Below are 14,501 nucleotides of genomic sequence, written 5' to 3'. Positions count from 1 at the left end.
CAATGTTCAAACACTTGTTGTGCTTTGCTGCAGACTTGAGGCTTTGGTCTTGGTATGACCGCGTCAAGCCAAAGTGCAATGTACAAATTCCAGACAACGATTGAGCTGAGCTGAGCTGAGTCGAGGTCATGCTGATGTCCTTTGTGTATCCGCATCTGGCGACAAGTAATGTGCTCGCTGCTCCAAACCCATTAAGACAGGGTGGGTGACCTGCGTCGTGACGATGCCAGAAACGAGCGAGTCAGAAACGCGATGATTCGCCCCGAACTTGACTCAATTGTGGAGTCGAAGCTTGTCCCCAGCTCTGCATATCGTCGAAGAAGAAAATTAAAAGAAGAATAATTAATCGATAAGTAAGTCACATCACCACCAACTCTTCTGCAAACGATCGCTCTATCATGTCTGCTCGCGATGATCTTTCCGAGCAACCGCGCAAGAAGCAGCGTCTGAATGGACCAAGTAATAATGCATTGCTTACTCCCGTCATTCCTTTCGGAAGCGAGGAAGATGAAGTCGAGATCGATCTCCCACTGAACTCAGAAGATGCGGCAAAGACACAATTAGAACAAGAACAGAAAGTGGGAATTAGTGCATGGTCGACCGATGCGCCTGGCTTCACCGGAATTGTAAAAAAGAGGTATACAGATTTCCTCGTCAATGAAATTCTCTTGAACAAGCACGTGCTGCATTTGGAGGACATTGCGAAGCCAGAGCAGCGCCAGAAGAAGGAGAAGACTGAAAAGAAGAGCGAGGGCGACGTTCCAACACATGGTCAAGATGAAGCCCAAGCAGCATTGATGGCTAAAAAGGAGGAAGAGAAGAAATTCAAGGAGGCGAAAGCCGCAGAGGCTGCAGTCAGCGCTCAGGACAAGGAGGAAGCCACCGCTGAAGAACGCAAGAATGCTGCCATCGCTGCTTTAGAAGAGAGCGACGTGAAAATGATCGAGAGCATCTTTGGACAGAAGACGGCGAGAGATCTCATCACTTTGTACGGCAGAGTGGCGTCAAGACCGGGTCGCAAGGCCCGTGACTTCCAGAACTTCCAGTCAGAAATCATCGAGGACAAGCAGAAGCGCACCGATGCTCACATCGCAGTCCGCCGCGTCTTCAAGGGCTTGATTGAGACGATGACGGGAGACGACAACAGCATTCTCATCAAAGCTTGCCCTATATCTGCCAATTCGCAGCCACGACAGGACAGCCGCACTCTTGGCGAGAACCAGCCAAAGGGCAAGGTCGGATGGGAGGAGCTCGGTGGTGAATACCTGCATTTCACACTCTACAAGGAGAACAAGGACACCATGGAGGTTCTTTACTTTATTGCTTCTCAGCTGAAAGTTGCCATCAAGAACTTTCAGTTTGCCGGAACCAAGGACAGAAGAGGTGTCACGGTGCAGCGTGTCGCTGCTTTCCGCATCAAGGCCGAACGTTTGCAGAATCTGAATCGTCACCTCCGAGCTGCCAGAATCGGCGGATTCAAGTACCAGAGGCATGGCTTGGAGCTTGGCGACCTCTATGGAAATGAGTTTACCATCACGCTTCGTGACTGCACTTTCCCAGACTCACCGTCGGACTCTGCAGCAAAACTCGAATATGCCAGGCAGATTGCACACAAAGCCTTGACCAACTTCCAAGAGACTGGCTTCATCAACTACTACGGTCTGCAACGCTTCGGCTCATTCAGTATCGGCACACACGAGATCGGCATGCGCATGCTTCAAGGCAACCTCAGAGGCGCCGTGGAGATGATCTGCGCCTACTCCCCCGCTGCACTGGAAGCCGCACAGAAGGCCAGCAAAGGCGAGCTCGACGAATCCGTCAAGATCAGTCAAGACGACATGGCTCGCGCCGAAGCTCTGCACATCTGGGAGTCTACCGGCAAGATGGGACCCGCATTGGACAAGCTGCCACGACGCTTCCAGGCCGAGAACGCCATCATTCGCCATCTTGGTTGGGTAGACAGGAAAACGGGCGAGTTCAAGAGACGTCATGATTGGCAGGGTGCACTCAATGGCATCGCACGCAACATGCGCCTCATGTACGTTCACGCCTACCAGTCGCTCGTTTGGAACATGGCAGCCGGCAAGCGCTGGCAGGAGTATGGCAACAAGGTCGTCGAGGGCGATCTTGTACTTGTCCACGAACACAAAGACAAGGAGATCAAGGAGGAGGAAGTTCCTCTCGAGGACGTCGACGAAGACGGCGAAGTCATCATCCGTCCTGTTGGCGATGACGCAGCCACAACGCTGGAAGAGAAATTCGATCGTGCGCGCGCCTTGAAGAAGGAAGAGGCTCTGAGCGGCAAATACTCCATCTTCGATCTTGTTCTCCCCCTGCCAGGATTCGATGTCATCTACCCCTCCAACAGCCTCGGTCAGTTCTATAAGGATTTCATGGGCAGCGGGCAAGGTGGCAACCTAAACCCGCTCGACATGCGCAGGAAATGGAAGGACATCTCGCTTTCGGGTGGCTACAGAAAGATCATGGCTCGCCCAGAGGACGTCAGTTGTGAAGTCAAGACATATAAGGCAGATGACGAGCAGATGGTGCAGACAGATCTGGAGAAGCTCGTGGGCGAGGAAGAGGCGAACAAGACCAGAAGTGCTGCCGCTAACGGTCTTGTGCAGGAGGGTGAGACTGCTGATGCAAAGCCTGCAGAGGATGTCAAGATGGAGGACAGCAAGCCTGCAGTCGATGACTCGAACGAGCGAGAGAAGATTGCAGTCGTTCTCAAGATGCAGCTCGGCAGCAGCCAGTATGCCACCATGGCATTAAGAGAGATGACCAAAGGAGGTGCAGTTACGTACAAACCCGATTTCCAGGGTGCACGGTAGATTCGACCTTGACACTAGACACAAAAAGTTATGATATGGAAATAAGAATGAAATCTAGACTTACGACGGTCTTGAAGAACGAATACGACCGGGGACAAAACAGGCTTAGAGTCCAGACGACGTGAACCCTGTTGATATAGAGTAAGATACATGTCCTGCTCATTGGTCGTAAAGATAGACAAGACAATCGTATAGTAAACACCTTGGACCTGCATACCTTGAAGGTTCCGAAGTGAGGAACGTACGGGCGAACCTCGGCTGATTTTCGATACCGTAAACCGGCCATCTCCCTGTATCACAATCGTCTTACTCTCGTCGATGACTTGCATCCGTGCAGAAACGACAACATCATGAAGCCCATTCGTGAATAAGTGCTACCGACAATGTCGTCAAGCAACACCACCCTCGCGTTTAGAGATGGCACACAAACAGACGAGAATTCGCAAACCTCCTCCGAGTTCGAGCAGCTGCTCGCAGATGTCAAGAGCGACATTGATCGAGCTATGAGTCGTCACGAGAACTTCACACGCAGGCAGCAGAGCCGATCCGAAATGACCAATGGTCAAAGTCATCATGGTCCCTCTCGACGACTACAAGATATGATCACGGAAGAAATCGAGCGGGCGCGAATTGGTCAGGTCGAAGCCGAGGAAGCGAGAAGAGCTCTAGGCCAGCTAGATATTGCGCGTCAGAGTCAGCAATAGATTCTCATATGATCTCGTATACAGGTCAGCCGCCTGCTCTCGACCAGGAAGTGTACCGTGGGACGGCACGAGGCTCGCACGTCGCAACAGACCTTGCCTAATCATAAGAACAAAGGCCGGCGTTGCTGGAGTCTCCTCTAATTAACGAGAAGCCGTTCTCACTGCGCAAGGGCAATGGGCGCCACGCTGACATGTCTCATCAACACCGGGCTGGTCTTTCTGCTTGCTTGAAAAGATCGTGTAGAAACCTCATACCAGGCGTATCAATAACGCGTCAATCACGTCGCTGGGAAGAGACATGTGATCCCATGGCGAAAACTCATACCCTTGTTGCTCTATCACGGCTTCACATCACTACGAATCAAAGACAGTGCTTAATGCACTCGGAGCTGATGACTTTATTGCGCGGTAGTCACGTTGAGAACACGCACACTTGTATTGTATTTCATCTGAATACGACTCGATTAAATAAGGTAGGTAAAGACAAATGTGCACATTGCCGAATTTGCTAAGGTAAGGTATGGTACCTCTACAAAGAAAACACCGGGAAGTATCATTCGAGTAAGTGGTCACTTCTGCCTTGTCGCTTTGCTTATAACACGTCAAATCGCGTCGACTGGAGCCTGCGAGGAAGGCACTGTTGCCTGGCTTTCACTCCATGGGGCCGAGCGTCTCCACACCTTCCTTCCTTATACAAAACCACATGCATATCCAACCACTTTGACTTATCTTCCTCCATTCCAAAAGTCATCTCTTCCATCTGTCCAGCTCTTGCACGCGAGATTGAGTCCATCAATTGTCCTTGCAATCCTTTCACAAGTCTCGACGAATCTCACAAAAGCAATCATTGTCATCGTCCAACATGCCTCCCAAGAAACTCACTGCTGCTCAACAGAGCTACGTCTATCTCGTGGAGGTGAAGAATCGCGACAACAGCGAGTTTGGCCCTGTCGCAGCAACGATGGCCTCGATACGAGCCTTCGCCGATGTCGAAGCCGCCAATCATGCAGCTCTGACTTCTTTCGATGACCTGATGCCATCCCATGGTTACGAGTGTCGGAATGTTAGTGGAAACGACTTTGATGGAAAAACCTTCTTCTTCCACCATGACGGGTCCGAAGATCTAGGCGGTCATGCACATGTCACCAGAACTCTGCTTCAAGGCGGAACCGTCAACCCATTACCAACAACCAAGGCTGGCAAGCCTGCGAGCAAGCCCAAGAAGACTGACTCGCCTGTGATCAACGACGAATCGGACGCCGCAGATGGTGTTGAAGCCCAAGTGACACCCCCTCCTGTGACCAAATCCACCACAAGAGCTGGTTCCAAGCGCAAGACCACCGACGACACCAATGGACATGATGAAAAAGATGAAACCAATCAACAGGTAAGTCCCGAGTTACTACACGAAGCTCATGGTCCACACTGACGTCGTATCGCAGTCGGCTCCCAGTGGAGAGGGAGGATGTCTTCGGGATTACAAATTTCTCGTGACTGGCACTCTTGACCCCTGGACTCGTGTTCAGGCCGACGCTTTGATCGAGGTGTACGGCGGCGAGATCCTCAAGTCCATGAAGCCTGAGCTCGACCACCTTGTTGTCGGTGCCAAACCAGGTGCTGCCAAGCTGGCCGAGCTTCAGAAGTCAAAATTCGCCCATGTCGAGAAGATCAGCCAGGAAGAACTCTATCAACTGATTGAGGACAGTGCTGGAGACGGAGTGAAGATGAGCAGCGAGGAGGTTGTTTCGATTCTTAGCGCTGCAAAGGGTCCAGGCACCAAGAAGAAGAGCAAGAAGTCCTGAGGGGCGTTTGACCAGACTGGCGATTTCTATAACGCGCCGTCGAGAACATCACTTTCCTCGGCTGCAGGACTTGCATTACGGGGCATTCGTTTCAGGTGTGGCTGATTGCATGACTTTATCGAAGCATGATACCCTTTGTTATTGTATTTTAGTTTCTCTTTGCTTTGTACACATATTTAGTCCTGTTTTCTAGTCTTTGTCTTCCACGTATGCACTTTTACCAACGTTGACAAGCCACTCACTGCATCTTAGTGCCGTTCGTAGTCATTGTCCATCGATGAGCGAAATGTGTTGAGTGCACATAGCAGGCAAGGCTTTCCTCCACGTTCTTCAATGGGCGACATGTAGTATATTGTCGGCCAAAACATTGAGAGTCGCCGAAGTGGATATCATGTATCATGCCGCCCTACTTGCGTGATTGTTCATAATTCAAACATAAGGTAGGCAATAGGATTAGTTGTGCTCGAAGAGAGTTGATCCACGAGAAGAGCCAGGTCGCTTCAGCTTCATGATATAGTGCACGTTGGATAGCAATAATACCATGGTTGTACCAATTCCGAAGTGAAGGGATGTTTACTTTGCTTAAACAGTGCTACGAAAGGTGCAGTAAGTAAGGTAGTCATGCATGCAAAAACCCACCAGTACGTTATCCGTCATCGTCGTCGATTCGGCTCTTCAATCAATCTCGCGTCATTGCTCTTCCAAAATGGTATGGTGAATTCAGTGCGTGGATTCTTAGTGAAGCTAGAACAAAAAAAAGAGTCTTGTTTCCCTTTTAACCCCCTTTCATTTGATTTCGTGACCATCACAAAACATATTTATGCCATTGATGCAAAGCACTTTACATCTTCTTGGCTGCCTTGGCGAGGTCGGCGAGAGCGTCGCGACGCTTGAACTTGCCGTCCTGGATAACACCTGCACAAAAGTCAGCGATTTCATAGCATGAAACAGCCCTCCTCAGAGGGGCTTGCCCGCTACAGGGCATAGCCAGAGCTGATGAGAGGAGAAAAAGAACATACCGGCATCGGCGTCGGAAGAGAAGTTGCCAGTCCACTCAACGTAGGTGCTTCCCTCGGCCTCACCACTGGTGACGGCGTAGCAGCGGATGGTGCTGACGACGCTGGTGTAAGAGACGGCAGGCTCCGAGGTGATGACGGAGTAAGTGATGTAGTGGTTGAGGGTGGAGTGCTCCTCCTGCTTGACCTCGACGACGGTGCCGTCGTTGAAAGTCCACTTGACGATGTCCGTCTCGGAGCTGGCGCCCTTGACGTAGTCGCTGCTCTTAAGCGCGGTCCAAAACTTGCTGAAGTCCTGGAGCTTGACGAAGTGCCAGACGTGGGACAGAGGGGCTGATTGCGGATACCAAAATCGTGTTAGTCGCACTCTACCATTAATGCACGGCGTGCCGACCATGTGTATGTGTGTTTGCATCGATATAGAAAATCAAAAGACAAAAAGAGGGGAAAGCGGGGCAATTTTTCATTTTCATTCATACCCTTGATGACGGCCGACTCGACGACGGAGGTGCTGGTGGGGATAGTGCTGGACATGTTGACTGATTGCTGAGCTTGAGCTGAATAGACTGTAAAAAGGGTGTGATCTGGTATTTGTAAGAGTTGAAATATCAAAGTGTATGTGATCAGAAAGCAGAATAGACTTTTGCTATTTGGAGGGGAAGTTTTCGCAGCTCTTATCGGGTCAGCGATAAGCCTTTATGGTCACTGGTGACGTCAAAACGCATTGCTCCTTGCATCGCCCTTGAGCTCACCTCATGAATATTTGTCTTCAATCAAGGGACTACATGTGTCACAGGCGCGTGGAAATTGACTACCAGTTGTAACGGGCAGGAAAGTCCAGGTCAAACTATTTGACGTGTGCGACTCTTTAAGGAAAGACTTGGCTGAGGTGGTCTTGCGACCATATGGCCTTATCAAGTCCTATTGTTTAACCACACCTCCACGTCAAGTGATTTCTTTGTTCAAGTCAAAATCGAGTGAACGAGATTCCCATTCTGGTAGCTGTCACAATTCTATATGACTAGCTTCGTATACAGCAAAAGGAAATAACCATCCGATGATCCGCAATAGGCTAGAAAAGGAAAAACATAGTAAAAGTTGTATGACTGCGCAATCGTAATGCGCGAGCTGGGGTATATGGAGGAAATATTCCGCATGCTGAAATGTACAGACATGATGTCTGATGTCTGAGAAAGAAAATCACAAAACCAAGCCTCCGAAATCGATCAGACAGGAGGCCGAGAGTGACGCCAGCGTCAGCGTAGTGATACATGTGCAAATGGAGGAGAGCCGAATAGAGATCGAGATCGGAGCCGCATCACAGAGAGGAAGGCAATTGACTGTTCAATTGCTCATCCGTCTCCACGCCGGACGTTCGTTGCTGTAGATTATGAACGAGTGCTGATCTCAGCCATGCGATGCCAGGTCTGTCAACCCCAGCTGTCTGAGGCTTGTTTGGCTTGCCACGGATGCTCTCGGTAGGTTGAGATCCTTCAAGTCGGTCTGACTTGAGACAGAAGACCTGCTTGTGCGGTCTCCTACTCCAGCTTCACTGAGTATACCAGAAATTGCCGAGTCACGCTGTTTGGACAACATCATCCTCGAAAGTCTTTGTCGACTCATCATAGACGGAGTCGATGACCTGACACGTTGCCTTCTGGCATGTTCCGTCTCAGCCATCCCGGCAAAGTCAATCTCAGAGTACTGTGGGCTCGCCGGCGAGTCACTTTCCTCCAATAATTTTGCTAGAGTCTGGGAGATTGCGAATTGATTATGTTCGAAATACGCCACGCTGCGCCGACGATCTTGAACGTCTTCTTCTTGCACGCTTTCGGGTATGAGCTGACAAAGCTGCAAATTCTTTTTCTTCCCTGCTGGAAAGATGGTCGGATCCAGAGCACAGCCTTTAGGACAAATAAAAGCCTTGTCCAAGTTACGCGGATTTGGTGGGAGAGAATACAGAGAGCGCATAGGACCACCCCTGGCGTCGAAACAATTGCCAGCGCAGTCTTCTGTAGGTCTGGTTGTGATTATTAGGTGTGAACAAGTCAGACGATGAGTAAGACTGTTGTGAGTACAAGGGGCCACCACATGGGAGTTTGGCAAGTCATAAGACATATTGATCAGTTTGCGAGCAGAGTAGTGAGTGCTGATCGATAGCGGTTCCTCCTGGCGGCAATATGTCGCTGTCAAGTAGAAAGATTGCTAAGTCCACCTAGATCGAGTAGATGCGATGCGTTGCGCTTAGCTAGTCCCAGGCAATGGCGCAACTGGGCTGATAACAGACTCGCGTCCAGCGGAGTCAATCGCAGAAATCGATATAAATTTACTATGACCGGGAGAAAGAGTCGTTTCCGGGAATGCGGGCGGAACTTTTCGGTGCTGCACACTTATGGCAGCTTTCAATAATAGAAATGTCGAGTTTTTGAAATGGTACGCAACATTAAAGATGCGTTGTCTCTTCGTATGGTTGTACCACGTCGGTGATCCATCGTAAATCGTCACCTGATGATTGTTAGAAATAGAGCAATCAATGGCACCGTCAATTGTAGCTGGCACAAAGGTCTTGCAAGCTCAGGAGAACTCTTGCGACAGCTCAATTCGACGGAAATGTTGAACTTACGACATATCAAGCGGGTGAAAGAGTGCGATGAGGGACATTCTTGCTTGTGGTATTTAATTGTTCATAAAACACCCAAACTTTCTGATTTGGGGGGTCTGCGATGCTTCCGAGAGCCTGTCTCCTTTGATTAGGTATAATGATGCTGTTAATGTCAATCAGGGAAGGAAGATGAGACAAATGTCCATATGGCAATAATTAAGATGAGGCCTTGTGGCTGAGGCCGGAGAAGGTTCGGTATGATGCTTACCCTTGGCAAGCCAGCCCTACCCAGCCACTTTTCCACCGTCGTTGATCTTTCTTTAGAAACGGCGGCACAGCCATGGATTCTAAGATCGTTCTTCCATGAAGATCCCTCGTCATTCTGCTAGATCTTTATAGGCGTGTGGAGCACCTGATTACTGTTGCTTTGTCGTTGTGCAGCAGCATTGGGCGCACAGATGGTCAAAATGCTATCGCCAAGACAAAACCTGCGTGATTGGTATGGATACTGGTACCTCAAGCCGAAGTGATGTATATGTCGACTTCGCTCAACGGTCATACACGAGTACATGGAACATGATTTGGACTGCCAGCAGCTTCCTGTCCGGGCTTCTTGAATCATGCAAGCATGTTGCCGGAGTAGATATGTCTACGACAATTGCAAGCTACGGACGCCACCCTATCTACTCATATTGTCATCAATGACTAGTGACGCGATATCCTAGGCTGGAGATCATCAATTCACTCTGCCAGTGAAATCGTGTGTCTCGCTCGTACGCATTCACCTGTCGCTGCATGTCTCTCAGAGCAGCCTCACACGTAGAGGAGGGTGATAGCAATCTGTCCGTGTCTACGTGGACATAGTGGTTGAAACTACATCCTCATTCTCATCTGACAATCAAACGACAACATACATAAGGTAGCCAGCGCTTCGAGAGAAATAATGAGAACATCTCTGCTGTATATTCATCCACCAACCATGTACCACTGTCTCGGCTCCTCGTCGATATATACGAGATGAGAACACTATCGTTCATATCGAACAGACTTGAAAGTGCCTATAAAGGAGCACTGGCGTAGATCTTTGTTCGATATTGCAGAATTCCCGGTCGTTCGGTGCCAAGCCTGATTAGATTGTTAGCACGGGGATTCGTAGTCCATAACGGCAAGCTACATGCAAACCAGATAAACGGTCGATCTTTGTTTTGATATATTGGTGCCACCGCACGACCGCAATTTGCTCTCGCTCATCCTAGGGACGTGCAACATGAAACGTAGCAAGTCACCGCCTCTAAATCATCGTCAATCTCTCTGAAGAAGGTATAAACCTTGGGTCTATCGTTGATGAGAACCTGCGCCTACAATAACCAGACATCATTTGGACAAGAGCATTTGAATAACCATCGGAACAATGGTGGCGTTAACGTCAATATCTACGATAATGTCGAAAGTAAAGTCTTCCTGGAAGAAGCGGAAGCAACAGGAGACACGGACTGAGACGTAAGTATTGCACCTGTCGCATGGCCTTGTCGACATGCATGTTATTGACATGTTCAACCCATCTCACAGCGTGCGGCCGAAGAAGGCAAAAACCATCAAAGCTCAGAAAAAACAAGCGGATGAAGTACCGCAGCTACCGAGTTTATATTTCAGCAAGGATGATATGCCGGTGTTTTCGTGGGACTACGATAACCAGAGCCACGTCGAGTCGGTAAGAACACAGACTGAGACCAACAGCATTGCCGACAGCAGTGTGCCTTCCGTACAGCTCGTGGACATCGATAGACAGGTCAAGCAAAGCATGTTTGCTGAAGTCATGGAGTTTTGATTTGGTGGTGAAAGACGAGCGAATGTACATTCCACGAGATGGTAGTATTACTGCCCGTCTCGTCCATGAATTGCATGAGCCTAAGAAACGGGAAAACCGGAAAGGCCACTGACAACCGCAAGAGCAATGGTATTTTGTTAGTGAATAAGGTCTACGAAGACAGGCTTACAATGATTACTACAGGCGTCGACAACGCCAGCACCCGACAAAATCGCATTTCTTTCGCCGGTCTGCTCAAATGGTCTAGCAGTAAGGCGAAGCGAAAGTACCTCCTCGAGTGAGGTGTGGTGGAAATCAGTTTAAGGCGCTGGGTTTGGAGTTTATGGCGCATTCTTAGACACTGCGTAGCTGAGCGGGGGTCGATCATATAGGTGTTTCACGGGTTGAGGCTGGAACCTTGAGCTTTTGGGACCCTGGTAAATTGTCTTAAACAATGGGCGGCAGATGCTGTCCAATGCTACACTTTATTTCCTTACTAGTTACATTGTCTTTTGCCAACCGACCGATCCGGCAGTCATGATACTGTACATTATGCAGGTGGGTTCAGATCGAGACCTTCGACAGTAAGTCGGAACGCATCGTTGCGTGAATAAGATCCAGCAGCATCCAGATCCATCTTACCACGTAAGCAATCTCTGAAATCAGCATTGACGACAAGTAAGCCACCTTCCTCGACCTCCCACATAGGCCCGGCTAGAGTCTGCCCCAAAGGACCAATGATACACGATCCACCAGTGCAAGCATAGCTATCGTCCTCGGAGCTGTTGCCTTGAAGACCAATCCAACCGGGCAAGTTCATGCGCCGCACGCACATGTTGGCACTGAGAACGAAGCATCTCCCTTCCTGTGCGACTGTCTTCATAAGACTTTCCCACGTATCTCTTGCATCAGCTGTAGGCGCGAGGTACAAATTGACGTCCTGAGAATAAAGACTGTATCGTAGTAGCGGCATGTAGTTCTCCCAGCAGATGGCAGCAGCCAGACAGATCCGAACACCCTTGATCTCCGTCGTGACAGCCTTGAGGGTAGACGGCGAGCCTTGTGCCCAGACGAGTCTCTCGGATCCAGTGGGCATGACTTTTCGTCTTTTCCCAAGACAACCTAGCTTCGGACATACATAGACGACTGCGCAATAAAGACTACCTCCGCTTCTCTCTACGAGTCCGGTCACGATGAAGACGCCGGTCTCTCTGGCGAGCTCCTCGAGATACTCTCGCGTACCGTCGCCGCGATAGTTTTTACCCTTTGCGACCGGCAGCCTTCTTTCAATCCATTCATCACCGGCTCCCGTGGGAGTATCTCCCAGATCGACCGCAGATTGAAAGTAGTTCAGGAACTGCTCACGACCAATATCTGTACGCGAGCCGACCTTGGCGCCGAAATCGCAGCCACGTGGGTATCCACCGAGGTAGGCCTCGGGGAAGAGAATCAGATCAACTCCCTGAGCAGCGGCTTTCTGAGTCGTGAAAGCGAGATCAGCGAGGGTGGTTTCGAGTGTGTCGCGGGTATGAGATTGAGACACGGCTAAGCGGACGATTCCAGCATCTTTATTGAGAGCCATTGCTGCGGAGAAAGCTTCGGGATAGCTGGGATCAACACCGAAATCGGACACTTATACCCAAAGATAGAAGGATAGACTATGGTGAGACTGAGTGTTATCTATGCTTGTACGACGTGTCCGAAGCGCCGCTATATATACTGTAATATGAGGTATGATCATAGCGTGGAGTGACAGGATGGAATCACAGTGTGGAGTCACTATGTGGGGCGCGCTTCTCTGTACTTGTGTTCCCAATAACCCTTTTCCCCACCTTGTTATCTAAGGTACCTTACCATTTGTAAGATGTTTTCGGTGTATGTCGAATGCGATGATATCGCCAACGATCGCCTTAGGCTGTGACAACTACGCTGATTCTAGGCAAATCGTACGTTGCAGTCTAAACGAATATGGATCACGTAATTCACAGTTCAGACATTGCACAAGTAATATGACCCAACCTTTTTTTTCATTGTTTTATTGTACTTACCTTGGAACGCCCGCATAACTTTAAGCGACTAAGCAAGGGGCCAGCCCTATAACAACCATGCAGGACCTGCCTGGAAAACATCCCAGACGCCTTTGTCCCTAGTTACCCAAACAAGAACAAAGAAAATGGATTTACCTTACATCGAGGAGACCTCTAGTCATACATCACACTTATTGACGGTGCTGCTGATAGTAGTGAGCAAGACACAGGCCGTCAGCAATGGGAAAACGCTCACAGTTGTCACAAGACTCGACTGTGGGCCTGGTCGGCAAAGCGACCACTGCCTCAAGTTCTTCGTCTGCGTCAGCGATTTGGACCACGTCCATCATAGTCTGGTCAGAACTTACAGGAGCAAAGGAAACATCGTCAATGTCGAAATCGAAGTCGAAAGCAGCTGGGTTGCCTTCTGTAGGCATGGTCGAGAGCACAGCATCGCCCATATCGCTTCTGCCTGTGAACATAGCATAATTTGGATCGACTTGGTCGTTGTTGAGCTGCACAGCTTGTTCGATAGTGATACCATCAGTGAGTCCGAGCAGTTCAGGATCCACGGGGAGTGACTCAGGCATCATGTGAGCCGGAGTGTCTACTGTTGACATGTCCAGTTCTGGCTCGGCCTCGAAAAACTCACCATTTTCGAAGGTAGGAAAATCGAAGGTCGATGTCGACGCTGACTCCCCTGGACCATAGAAGGGGAGACCCAAGACATCTTCGAAGTCAATTGGGCGTGATTCCGGAATCGCCTCCCAGCTAGTGAGGTCGAAAGGCACAACACCAGATTGATCGACGACCTCCTGCTCAACGTTAGCCATGCCCGTGCTTGCCAGCATCGCATCCCAGCCAGCAGAGTCGAATGGCAGATCATCAGCCCCGTCAACTTGTTCCTGTCTTTTGGGATCAGCTAAGCTTGTGTTTGCCAGAATCGCGCGCCAGTCCTTCGCGTCGCGTGGGATCGCGACTGGAGTAGTGGAACCAGATTTGTAAACAGGAGCAACGTCAAATCGATAGACAGGCTCGATATCCACAGTCGAGATATTCTTACCATGGATTCTGTGAGCGTGATGATAGAGGTTGGACTTTGAAGAGACCACCTTCATACACCCATCAACCGGACACTTGTAAGTGGAACCAAAGTGATGACTTTGTATATGGATTTTGAGGTTTCCCATCTGCGACGAGACAACCGGACAGAAGGGACACTGGAATCCCGGGTTGACCTGGTGCACGGTTGTGATGTGACGCGCGAGATGCCACTGTTTCGCAAAAGGCCATGTTCCATTGCAGTGTCCGAGGGTACAGTAGAAGCTGCCTGCCGTTTCCGTCGACTTTCTCGGCATGGTGTTTATGACAGAGAGAGCTTCTACTGGTGGGGTGCTAGGTCAGTATGATAAGAGTCGCTTGTTGTGTTGGCTGTTGGTTGAGATGAAGAATGTGATCTCTACGGGACTAGAGGCGGGTATTTATGCACTTCATGATCGAGTTTACGCTTTGTCCGAGGTGAGAGTCCAATTTCGAAGTATTATTGTAAAATAGACAATGATTTCGTTGTTGAGCTTTGTTCGGTGGTATCAAAGCCGCATCGTCAAAGAAATCGCCATTGTACCTAGTTCCGATACATCAAAGTCTCACTATCTTCAAAGAGACATGAAAGGAGAATGGACTATAAGACTTGGAAGGAAAGAAAGAAA

The 14,501-nt window shown here is 49.6% G+C and overlaps 5 protein-coding genes across 6 annotated transcripts; 3 read left to right on the top strand and 2 right to left on the bottom strand.

Annotated features, from left to right (window-relative positions):
- Positions 1 to 398: 398 nt before the first annotated feature.
- On the top strand, positions 399 to 2,834 carry AAFC00_000242 (uncharacterized protein; the record flags this gene model as incomplete). The annotated part of the gene is made up of 1 exon (XM_069341823.1): positions 399 to 2,834. The coding sequence occupies one exon, from the start codon at positions 399 to 401 to the stop codon at positions 2,832 to 2,834; it is 2,436 nt and encodes an 811-aa protein (XP_069196462.1).
- Positions 2,835 to 4,400: 1,566 nt separating this feature from the next.
- AAFC00_000241 (uncharacterized protein) lies at positions 4,401 to 5,340 on the top strand (the record flags this gene model as incomplete). The annotated part of the gene is made up of 2 exons (XM_069341801.1): positions 4,401 to 4,925; positions 4,981 to 5,340. The coding sequence occupies 2 exons, from the start codon at positions 4,401 to 4,403 to the stop codon at positions 5,338 to 5,340; spliced, it is 885 nt and encodes a 294-aa protein (XP_069196461.1).
- Positions 5,341 to 6,181: 841 nt separating this feature from the next.
- AAFC00_000240 (uncharacterized protein) lies at positions 6,182 to 6,890 on the bottom strand (the record flags this gene model as incomplete). The annotated part of the gene is made up of 3 exons (XM_069341790.1): positions 6,182 to 6,255; positions 6,360 to 6,689; positions 6,836 to 6,890. The coding sequence occupies 3 exons, from the start codon at positions 6,888 to 6,890 to the stop codon at positions 6,182 to 6,184; spliced, it is 459 nt and encodes a 152-aa protein (XP_069196460.1).
- Positions 6,891 to 10,369: 3,479 nt separating this feature from the next.
- Positions 10,370 to 10,786, top strand: AAFC00_000239 (uncharacterized protein; the record flags this gene model as incomplete). 2 transcript variants are annotated; one of them, XM_069341780.1, is made up of 2 exons in its annotated part: positions 10,370 to 10,458; positions 10,528 to 10,786. In XM_069341780.1, the coding sequence occupies 2 exons, from the start codon at positions 10,370 to 10,372 to the stop codon at positions 10,784 to 10,786; spliced, it is 348 nt and encodes a 115-aa protein (XP_069196458.1). The 2 variants fall into 2 exon arrangements, with proteins under 2 accessions (XP_069196458.1, XP_069196459.1); XM_069341781.1 differs by having other exon boundaries at positions 10,400 to 10,458.
- Positions 10,787 to 11,315: 529 nt separating this feature from the next.
- AAFC00_000238 (uncharacterized protein) lies at positions 11,316 to 12,347 on the bottom strand (the record flags this gene model as incomplete). Its single annotated transcript, XM_069341768.1, has 1 exon — positions 11,316 to 12,347. One exon carries the CDS (start codon positions 12,345 to 12,347, stop codon positions 11,316 to 11,318), a length of 1,032 nt encoding a protein of 343 aa, XP_069196457.1.
- Between the last annotated feature and the right edge of the window lie 2,154 nt (positions 12,348 to 14,501).

Source organism: Neodothiora populina (genome assembly GCF_041146345.1).
Source record: "Neodothiora populina strain CPC 39397 chromosome Unknown canker_contig_1, whole genome shotgun sequence".
Classification (NCBI taxonomy): domain Eukaryota; kingdom Fungi; phylum Ascomycota; class Dothideomycetes; order Dothideales; family Dothioraceae; genus Neodothiora; species Neodothiora populina.
The sequence above is the reverse complement of the archived record's forward strand: the minus strand, read 5'-3'. Positions and strand labels throughout refer to the sequence as shown.